Source organism: Anoplophora glabripennis, unplaced genomic scaffold (genome assembly GCF_000390285.2).
Source record: "Anoplophora glabripennis isolate ALB-LARVAE unplaced genomic scaffold, Agla_2.0 scaffold8, whole genome shotgun sequence".
NCBI classification, from domain to species: Eukaryota; Metazoa; Arthropoda; class Insecta; order Coleoptera; family Cerambycidae; genus Anoplophora; species Anoplophora glabripennis.
Window position 1 is genome coordinate 818,704 of NW_019416350.1, and position 11,721 is coordinate 830,424.

General features: G+C 33.4%; 1 protein-coding gene across 1 annotated transcript; it reads left to right on the forward strand.

The window, feature by feature from the left end:
- The first annotated feature begins 2,248 nt into the window (after positions 1-2,248).
- Positions 2,249-11,355, forward strand: LOC108904603 (cuticle protein 16.5-like). The gene is made up of 5 exons (XM_018707228.1): positions 2,249-2,297; positions 2,351-2,609; positions 6,898-6,935; positions 6,995-7,277; positions 11,125-11,355. Exons 1-5 carry the CDS (start codon positions 2,286-2,288, stop codon positions 11,289-11,291), a joined length of 759 nt encoding a protein of 252 aa, XP_018562744.1. The 5' UTR covers positions 2,249-2,285; the 3' UTR covers positions 11,292-11,355.
- The last annotated feature ends 366 nt before the right edge of the window (positions 11,356-11,721 follow it).

Genomic DNA, 11,721 nt, shown 5'->3' on the forward strand with positions numbered 1-11,721 from the left:
ACGAATAGGGTCGGAATGGATAAAATAATACAAGACTGATTGGTGGTGACTTGGTGGTATGCTTTGAACGTGAAATTGTCGTTATTAGAAAAAAATGCCTTACTAACTACTGTTGCAACGTTGCAACTATGGGCCACTTTAAAAGAATAAAATTTATCACAATTCACATTTATCTCTTTTCACAGAATTTTGCACTTTTGCATTGGATTCTAGAAAAGATTGGGCAAAATCGTGAGTTTGTGGCACAGATATTGTTTACAGGCGAAGTCAATTTTTTCAAGAGCATCATCGATAATATAATTAATGATCATATTTAACACATACAGACAGAAGATAATCAGTTTTCTCTAAAGGTATGGACTAGAATTTTTGGAGATCTCTTAATTGGTCCACAATTTCGTCCCCCTAGATTTAATAGATATACGTACAATGACTTTAGTGAAGACATAGTTGAAAATGTACCTCTAGGTGGCAGATCTCAGCTTTGGTTTTATGCATGATAGGTCTCCCGCCCATTTAAATGTAATACAATGACTATTTTCTGTTTGTTGTAATGTAACATATTCAGATTGTTAGGTCATGCTGAAGGAGGTAAGGAATTGTGTAAAGGAGAAGATTTTTATCTGCTCCGACAGTCAAGCCGCGCTCCGAGCGGTTAGCTCCCCGAGGACTAGGTTTGCCCTTGTTCAGGAATGTGGAGACGCTCTAGAGTCATTGGCCAGACGAAGAGAGGTAGAGTTGGTTTGAGTCCCAGGCCATATGGGTATCCCTGGTAATGAGAGGACTGATCAACTAGCTCGTCTCGGATCCAGGGGACCTGGCCAGACTTGAACCAATCTTAGGTATCACACGAGGCAGCATCAATGGGGTCCTCAATAAATGGGCCTATCAAACTTTAGGTCAGCATTGGAGGAGAAATAGAGAATGTAGGCAGGCCCATATTTTATACATGGACCTAGCAAATCCAAGACGAGATGGCGAGAGTCTTAGTCGAAGAGCCCTAAACCAAATGGTGGGGGTTCTGATAGGTCACTGCAGACTTAGGAGGCATTAAGTTTAATAGGAATTGAGGAGGACTCTCTAAGCTCGAAATGTGGGGAAGGGGAGGACACCCCTGTCCACCTTCTGGGACATTGTGCAGCCTTTGGGAGAATAACACATAAAGTCTTTGGTGCTGAAGAGCTGCAAGGGGTTGAGGTGAGAGACCTTCCATGGACCTAAATCCTGGCATTCATTAGGGCGAGTAGGTTCGAGGATGGTCAGAGGCAGAGAATGGATAGGTGATGGGGCGGCGGGGTAGGCAAAAAGGGCCCACTTGTGGACTAATTGACAGGCTGAGGCCGCCCCTTTATTACTACTACTACTAGGTCATGCCGAGCCTCAGTTTTGTCCTTCTCATTTAAATATTACTGATTTTTTTGTATATGTGCAAAATATTCAGGAATTGAGAAACCACATTGCTGATTCATGTGCAGTAACTCAAAATTCTTCATGGTTTTCCATTTTTCAGTTTCTTTTCTTTTGCTTTTATGCGCATTTATTGCAATAAAAGTTCTCCCACGAAGGATAATTCTATGTGTGCACTATGGCACTATTACATTCACGAAAAAATGAAAGAGATCAAAGGTAAATTTAAACTATCTAAGGTATTTAAATGACCATCTAACGACTGAAAGAAGTTTTACAAAAAATTACTTGTAGGGGTGGTTAGTTCCATCTTTTGAAACGGGAGGGGAAGAAATTTTCCAATAAATGTTTTTTCGATAATGGAAAAGTAAGAACGTAAGTCCATTTTTGTAACTTTGTCTAATTATTCAATGAAATCAAAATTTCACAGCAAGGTTTTTTTAAATGATAGATCCTCATTTCTTTATTTTTAACAAGCGACCACCTCTTCAATTTATCTGCACTTATTTATTTACCTCCTGTGTTACTATAAATTTGTTCTATAGTTGCTACATTCTGTTAACCAACATATCCATTAATATTGGTCAATTAAAAATAATTATGACTTCCCTGTATATTGACATACCTACACATTATAATATAAGCTTGCTGCTATATTTTTAATCTAACACTAGCTGCATTTTTTTTTATGTTTGGGAGATAATAGTTACTGATAACTTGTGTGCCAATTATAGTACCTCCGGTACAGCTGACTGCCTAATTTACATATTATCCTAAAAACAAGGTTGCCCTGCGAAAAACTTGAGTATATAATACAGCAGTTCTGCTCCTGACTACATCAGTTGACTCTAGGAACTGCAAACCAAACATACATCACAATGAACTCCTCCGTAAGTACTTTATTATCATCCAATGAAATTATTTATACATATTTTGGAATTAGGTGCTTGTTGCATTCTTCGCTCTCTTCGCCGTCGCCAGTGCCGGTTTGTTGCCTGCCGCCCCCATCGTATCTGCCTACTCTGCTCCTCTAGTAGGTGCCGGATTAGTCGGTGAACAAACCGTAGTAGCAGGGCCCTCAGGAACCATCGCCACAGGAAGAACCCTTGCCGCCCCCGCCGTTGCAGCATATGCCGCTCCCGCTGTTGCTGCTTACAGCACTCCCATTGTATCTTCTTATGCCGCCCCCGCTGTTGTAGCTCGCACCATTTGGTAGATTCTTGTGATGTAGTTTTTTTGTGGAAGAAAATAAACATAAACATAAAAAAATAAGCTTCTGCGTAAAAATTTCACTTACCTAGGTTCCTACTAGAGATGTCACGTTAAATATTTATTATTCATAAAACATATCTAAATACATTAGTGAACAGAAATGATTAATATTACTGAAATATCAGTTTATTTGTAATTTTGAAAAAAAAGAAATAGTTATACAGATATTGCCCTATTATAGGAATAATAAACACAAAGTTTTATTTTTGTAGAATAAACACAATAATTGATATTTCACATATTTAATGTTTTGGCAGGCATCTTCAGGATTTCACCAAGATCCAAATTATATTTTAATATCGCTTAAGAATGCAATATTTTTTTAATACTTGAGGCATTCGGTTAACATAGTTTTGGCTTATACAGGGTAGCCCATCGAAAACGTACCGCAGGGCATTACAGGGTAGTAAAGAACTTTTCGGCAAAATCCAAAAATAGGTCAAATTTGTTTCTGAGGGGGACAACTTTTGGCTCAAAAACACATACCAAAATCTTCAACCCCCTAAGTGGGGGGTGCTATCCCCTAATTTTTTTGAAATGGGAATGGGGGTCAAGTGGGGGGTCATTAGAAAGGGCTTTTAATTCTCTATACATCGATTCTTACTTTTTGAAAATCGATCCATTATTTTAGAAAATATGCAGCTTTGAAAATACAAACAATATTTTTGACGAGAAATGCGAAAATCGATTTAATTTTACTTCAAAACTTACGGTATTAGCTTGGTAAATTCCTTCAAAAGAATTCGCTGTTTTTTTTCTGATTTGCGAATTCTCCCGTCGCAGTAGCCAATTGCATTGCACTCAGCGTACTATCCATTGCCACTTGCCCCAATACCGCTATTTCCGTAGGTTCATTTAGTACCAGATTTTCAACCTGCCTCTTTTTGTTATGAACGGAGCCAGTTTCGCGAAATTTGGCCACCAATTCGCGAACAATTTTTCCAGACGCATGTTTCTCAGGATGCCGTTGGTTGAACAGTTCAGCGACCCGATTTCCCATTTGAAAAAAAGCTCAATAATTTCTACTCTTTCTGGAATTGAGTACACCATAATTAATAAATTTAAAAGACTCGGCAGTATTGGTACTCTTCAACTACAAGTCACAAGACAGTTATCTAACAACTTCTTGTGGCCTATCTAAATACGAAACAAAAAGCGGACAATTTTTGGCTCACCAAAATCATGCTTTGCGGTACGTTTTCGATGGGCTACCCTGTATAACGTTAAAGGTTGAAAATTCAATGGTTTGAATTTTCAACGGAACATTAAAGAAATGTAAAACGTTAAATGCATGCAGGTTACGTAAAATTTACAATTAAACGTTATAAAAACAAGAAAAATTTAATACACAAAATTATTTGTTGTTAAAGTCAAAGAAGAAATCTGAAACTGGTTTATTAAATTAATTGTACAGTCCATACAATATTTGTTGTCATAAAATTCCAAGGAAAGAATAAGTCAATAAAGCTCCGTTATCGGAATTACTTTAACAATTTACCGCGACAATTTTCCTTGAAATTTTCCCCGTTATTTTCATATACCTATATAAGGTAAACACAAACACGTTAAATACGATACTCTTGGACTGGGAACTGGGAAGATTTCTTTTATTTTTCACCTCCATTGATTCATTTTAATAACAAATTACACTCAAAATGCACAGGGCAATATACACTTACGAAGAAATACGTCTACTGCAAAGCACAGTATGTACTATAAGTTGCTACGGTGAACTCAACGCCGCCAATGTCTTTATACCTCTGGTGTTGAATGTGGTTAATTCCAAGAAAGCGACGCAGAGGTCTTCTTGGAACTTTGTCTCAACAAATTTCGTACAGCTTGGATGTTAGTTTATAAATAGCTCCAAACTATGAAGTTATTAGGATTCAAAAGAGAGTTATTGTAGTTTTGAAAAACCGTAAAATGGTGTCAAAACTCTAGTTGAAAATAACACGGATTAGCCGGACATTTCAATGGTTATTCAACTGAGGGTTCGCGTATCAATAGACATTATTTTTATGTTCGTGTTCTCACTGAGTAGTTTGAGTGTGAGTGAGATATAACCTACACTGAAGCAGTAGCAGTAGTAGTAGTAGATATATATACATTCAAATAGCGAAATCGTTCATTGGTCGTCTCACCTATGGCATACTGACGAGAACTAATAAGTTTGAAATCTGACTATGTCAGGTGATTCTGCAGACCAATGATCATAACTGCTTACTAGATGAATATCTAATATAGACGGAGCTATAGCACGCAGAGTAGTTGTTTCCCATTACATCATTAGCTACTTATACAGTTGATATTCATCAAAACCTGGCAATTTATAGTATTCTACCAATTTTTAACCCAGTCAATTAATCAAGATTATAATTGACTTGATTGACCTTTAATAAATAGATTAAGAAATTGGAGACGATGAAACAAACAAATTGGTCGGTATATTGAAAGATTTAAAAATATTGCACTAATATGGCGACTTGTAATATCTTGATCAATTGAATAACGTTTTAATATACACTCTAAAAAATATATATCGTTAAATTTATAATACTGTTTTTTAGAAAAATTTATATTTGGATCAACTGAAATTATAGAAATCAAAACAATATATCGTAAATATTTATTATAGCAATAATAATATTGTTGATAAAATATGATTCTAATAATAATATTTATGTTGAATTTGACAATAATATTATTGTGTAAAATATGAACGTTATGAAGGCCAAAATATTAAATGATTGGGTATTGCCTCATTTAATAGGGAAATTTGAAGGTAGGTATAATTTCCACATTTATCCTACCGTATGTACTACGTAGTTAGTATTAGTAGGATTATGTCCGACGTGTTAGCGTGGCATCACCTGTTGCATAGTTACTAAATCGGGGTTAATGTCCGTTGTAAAGAAGATTTTTCTTTCATTTCTGTGGTAAAACGACAAATAGGTATAAATTCACTTATTTTCAAATTGATATTTGTTTGGTAAGTAGGTACATTACAACAGATTTACTTGGCACATATATTTTTTGGTATTGCAGATAATAGACTATACGTGTTCCATGTTCCTTTTTTTCGGGCTTAGTTTAATGTACAAACTATGGCTAACTCGATTGGTTTTCAATATACACTGGATTTGTCAAATTAATCGATTGTTTCTTGTAGGATTTTCTCCATAGAACACAATACTCAAATATTTATTTGAAGTTACTACTTGTTAACAATTTCATATTGTTCTGAACGCTAAAATCATACTGTTGTGGTAACAAAATACATTCATTTGTAGAGACAATACTGGATCGTTAAAGTTAATATAAAAAAAATTAAAATAGTATAAAGGGAATACTTACATTGCTAGAAATGCTGGAATACATACTCGCCCCTAATGAATAATATAGTTGCATTAACCACTGATATATGGTAATAATAAACTAACATATAGTTATCATAAACAGTCTGGATGTCGTGTCTATTACCATAATTTATTGTTAATTTGACAATGCCAGGGTTATCATATTTTGCTAGTTTAACTATATGACATGTTTGTCCCTATTTTAACAATATAATGTGATCATATTAATCATAATTTCAGTTGTGGCAACAAAATTTCTTAGAGTGTATCTAATACGACTAATTGAAAAAATATAAGTATATTTCCGTCTATTCATTAATACAAAAAATGATAAACCCCTTTTAATTTGAAAAAGACTATTATCTCCTTACAACAAATATATTTGAGTCAATATAAGAAAACATGCTATGCAAAGGAGTTACACCAAGAACATACCAGCAAAGCTATTTAACAAATTTAAACAAATAGAGTACCAATTTTTATAAAACTCTTCTTAATTAAACATCATTTGAGGCAAATATAGTTTCATGCCTCTTAATTAATAATTTTTGATTGACAATCTTAAGGACGATAATTTGTTAATCTGCAATTAATTTTTGTATACCAAATGAGTAAATACACGTGGATATTTAAATTAATGCCATGCCTATTTTATAAATTTGACAATAAAGATAAAACGGTCGAGTTTCCCATTATAAATTTATCGCAATCGCTACCAGAAGTCTACGCACAAATACTATACTATAACCGGCACCATTGACTCACTTGATTTACATATTATCCTAAAATCAAGGCTAACCTGCGAAAATCTATCGTATAAAAGCACATAATTCACTGACGGACCACATCAGTTAACTCTAAGAAACTGCAAACCAAACATACATCACAATGAACTCCTTCGTAGGTATTTTAATTACTTCGTAACCGAAATTATTACTTATATATACGTTTTGAATTAGGTGCTTGTTGCATTCTTCACCCTCTTCGCTGTCGCCAGCGCCGAAATTTTGCCAGGGGCGCCCTTGGTGTCCGCCTATTCCGCCCCTGTAGTGTCTGCCTATTCTGCTCCCGTAGTAGGCGCTGGATTAATCGGTGAACAAACCGTAGTAGCAGGACCCTCAGGAACCATCGCTACCGGAAGGACCCTTGCCACCCCCGCTGTTGCAGCATACGCCGCCCCTGCTGTGGCTGCCTACAGCGCTCCCATCGTGTCCTCTTATGCCGCCCCAGGTGTTGTAGCTCGCACCATCTGGTAGATCTTTGTGATGTAATGTGTTGTAGAAAATAAATATAATTTTCAAAAAAATTTTTTTTTAATATTTCAGCTAGTTTAAGTAAAGTAGATAGATTTTATATTTTTTTTAATGCACCTAGTTGCTTTTCCGTTTATTTTAAAAAATTAATTAGAGAAACCCTTGCGACAAAACGATCAGTTAATGGTTACTTTATGAAGCTATTTTGCCTAGCCAAAAATATCATACTGAAAAAAAAACTGGCCAATAAAACCGCATATGTGAGTTAATCAACGTTGTGATAATCATCCTCTTTTCTTTCTCAAAATCGGGAATGATACTTCTCTTTCACATACCTATATCTGCTTTTTCCTCGTATCAAACTTACCAAATCAAATCAAACGTATCCTTTTGGAGCAAGGATACGTTTGATTAATATGTATTTATTACTTTGTTTCACATTTTGCCAAAGAATCAAGTAAAAAGAGAAAAAAAACTATGCCACGAATAAATAATAATTAAAGACAGTACATCTAGCTGCTTTTGAAAAAATATAGGGAATACTATCATTCATGATTTTAAATTTTTCATTGGCCATATTAGATTTCAGTACTTATTCTTAGGTAAATTTCTATAAACTGTAATATGTATTTCCAAATATCTATATGTTCATCCCTACATACCTAATCAGTCACTAATCAGTATTTAGACAACATATATTTAGTGTTTTCAATTGTGAAATTAGATATACCTGATAAATAACTAAAAAATGCCAGTTTTGTAGAAAAATGTAACACTTTGCATTTAATTTTTATTGTGTCTTTGATTTTAAAGTTATGTTTTAAATTTCAAGAAGCTTACAGCAGTGATGAATAATTAAAAAATATCTCTAAAATTATCCGTTTCACAATAAACATGTACACAAATTTTGTATTCGAAACATAATTTTACATGTAGAGAAACTAACAGAAGAAATTTTGGTAGAATTGCTTGATTATCCGAAGAATTAGAAAAATTTACATCCCCCCCACCAAAAAAAATTAATTTCTACGCCAGTCATTTTTTTAGTATGATAAGTACCTACAGAGTAAATAAAATTCCTGTATGTGATGTGAATAGTTTTAGAGAAATATTAAGATTCAGTTATTACTGAGAGATGTGCTTTTTTTCTCCGAAATAACATTAGAAATTAAATTCATTGATCCAATTTTTGAAATAGTCAGTAACCTTAAAATTATGTGGAATTAACAGTCAAACATTTACGGATATGAATAGATAGATGCTTTATTTGTTTTAAATCTCAAATATATAAATATATTTTAATATACAGGGTGTTACTTGTGTGCAAGTTCCTCAAATAATGGAGGTAGTTCATGTAACGTTTTTTTAGACGCCCTGTTTTCAAGATACAGTGTGTTGAAGTTGTTACTTTCCAAATGGTTTTCTTTAATTATCTTCACATCGGCTAAAAATAAAAATCTCAAAATTTGTACACGAGTAATGAACTGTGGGTTAAGAATAATGTGGCAAATGGTTTATTTCAGAAAAGCAGTGTCGTCGATACAGATAATTGGAGGGGTACAATTGAAAAAAAAATAATATGTTAAGAGTAAAAATTTGTTACATTTTTAAACGTTTTTGTAAACTCTAAAACATACTACAAAAAAAAATTATACTTGTCGAAATTCGGTCGCATGTACCATTTTCGAGAAAAATGAAGTTGCATAGAAGCAAATGGGGGACAATTTCAGCATTTACTGCAGTATTTCGAGTTTTGCTCTTTTTTTTTAATTGTGCAGCTATTTTGTACTGTCTGTCTCCGAGTCTTTTTCCTAATATTTTTCTGTTTAATAATTCAGTCCATTCAATAATTGTTTGCTTTAGTAGTGATAGTGTAGTAGTTTATAAAATCTAAAATAAGTTATTAATAGATAATTAATTGCCAAAAGTTGATTATTTTGATTTTCTAAATGTTACTCTATACAAGCTGAAACTTAAAATGAATTTTAATTTTTTAATTTCTTTAAGTTAATAAAATGTTTTATAATTTAACTGTTTTATGTGATACTTAAGAAATTAAAATTGTATTCCTAAATGCAAAGATTGTTGGTAGCTAAATGTCTTCAATTCATTCAATGGTAACGTCCTTTTTCAATTTAATATTCTGTTAATGTACTTATGCCACTTTATGTGAGCAAAAAATGACACTTTATTTTTCTCGAAAATGGTACATGATAGCGAATTTCTAGAAGTACAAAAAAAATTGTAAAACTAATTTTAACTTTTAACATACCAATTTCCGATTGTACCCCTTCAATTAAACGTATTGCCAACATTGTTTTTCTGAAAGAAACCCTTTGCACATTATTCTTAATACACAGTTGATGTTTACTCGTGTACAAATTTTGACATTTTTATCTTTAGCCGATTTAAAGATAATGAAGGAAAACCATTTGGAAAGTAACAACTTCAACACACATTGTATCTCGAAAACCGGGAGTCTGAGAAAAAAACATTACATGAACTACCTCCATTACATTCCCTTGAAAAACTTGCACACAAGTTTTTTTGAAACATGAACTGGACACCTTGTATATTGAAACAAAATTCTAGCTGGATGGGGAAATAGTCATGGAAAAAAAGTATTAGGTATTATTTTTTGTTTTCAAGCTTTTTAAGAATTCAAGCGCAGTTTCAGATTCGATGGTCTTAGTATAATCTACACATTTTAATTAAATCAATATTTCAACAATAATAGGGACCAGGGCTTGACGGACATCCTGTACAGTGAGGCATAAAACTTTTTTCACATTTCTTATCTTCCAGCCATATCACGCATGACTGATAAATTGGCCACTGTTTCGATTTCACATCTAATCCCGCATTTAGCAAATAAACCTATAATATTTAGAATGTTATTATTTTTAAACATGTTATTTTAATATTTAACAGTTTTATACTATAATTTATACCCCATTTAATGACACAACTCATATTGTTAACTTCAAATTAAATTCTCAATCAGCAAGTACCTGATTTAAATGTTGTTTTTTAACTTAACAGGTTATCTAATTATATATTCACTTGCAGATATTCCTGATGAAGGAACAAATAGTTTCGAAAGATTAAAAACTAAAAAGGATAATACTTTTTTCCATGACTTCCGTCCACCTAGTATATTGTTTCTTAATTTGGTTCAAAATTAACTCAATTATTGTTCCAACCAATTTTGAAAGATGAAGAACATTATAATGTTATATTCGAATATTGTTGAGGAAAAATAATGGGTAATAAATATGTCGAAATCGTTGTCTGAAACGTTGAAAGCTGATAATAAATATGTCATTTGTTCTCATAAATAGCAGAACTGTAATATACTTATCTAAATATTTGATTAAAATATATGCTAATTTTAATGTCCTACACAATATCTATTAACATGCGAAAAAACCTTCAACTTCCTGCTATATTTTTTAAGGGAACTGCTACTGATAGCTTAGTAACAAAACTCGTACCTCCGGTACCACTGACATATTAATTTACATACCGTCCTAAAAACAAGGTTAACCTACGAAAAGCTCTTGTATATAAGCAACTAGTCTACCAATGAACAACATCAGTTGATTCTAAGAAACTGCAAACCAAACATACATCACAATGAACTCCTTCGTAAGTATTATTAATTATTTGGTAACTAAAATTAATATTCATACTCATTATCAATTAGGTGCTTGTTGCATTCTTCGCTCTCTTCGCTGCCGCCAGTGCCGGAATTTTGCCCGCCGCCCCCCTGGTCTCCGCCTATTCCGCCCCTGTAGTGTCTGCCTATTCTACTCCCGTAGTAGGCGCTGGATTAGTCGGTGAACAAACCGTAGTAGCAGGACCCTCAGGAACCATCGCCACCGGAAGGACTCTTGCCGCTCCCGCTGTTGCAGCATACGCCGCTCCCGCTGTAGCTGCCTACAGCGCCCCCATTGTGTCCCCTTACGCCGCCCACGGAGTTGTAGCTCGCACCATTTGGTAGATGTTTGTGATGTAATGTTGTTGTGTTCGAGTTAATAAATGTATTTTTAAAAACACTTATCTTATTTTGGAGGTTACTTATTTAAAAAAATTAAAATTATTTATAGTAGATGTTTTAACTTTTCAAAATAATTAAAATTGTATATAGTAGATGTTTAAACTTTAAAAAAATTGGTAACTTGATTAAATTATGGCTATGGCTATTACCGGTTAATAAAATAAATGATAAGCTACTAAAGTGAAAGAAAGATTCTAATGAATCTACAAAATTTGGATATCAAAATATTGTGATACAAAAACTACCTTAATAATTATGTAAGAATTAAAAGAAAAACAGCTGCATTATTAGTACGTTCACGTTATACAGGGTGTTCACTTACTAATGGGCCAAATATCACCAATAAATTCTTGAATGATAACCACGGGAGTTC

Coding starts and splice junctions, on each gene's coding strand:
- LOC108904603 (XM_018707228.1), top strand. Junction 6,936..6,994: donor ACATCACAATGAACTCCTTC/GTAGGTATTTTA, acceptor GTTTTGAATTAG/GTGCTTGTTGCATTCTTCAC. Junction 7,278..11,124: donor CGCCCCAGGTGTTGTAGCTC/GCACCATCTGGT, acceptor GCGCTGGATTAG/TCGGTGAACAAACCGTAGTA.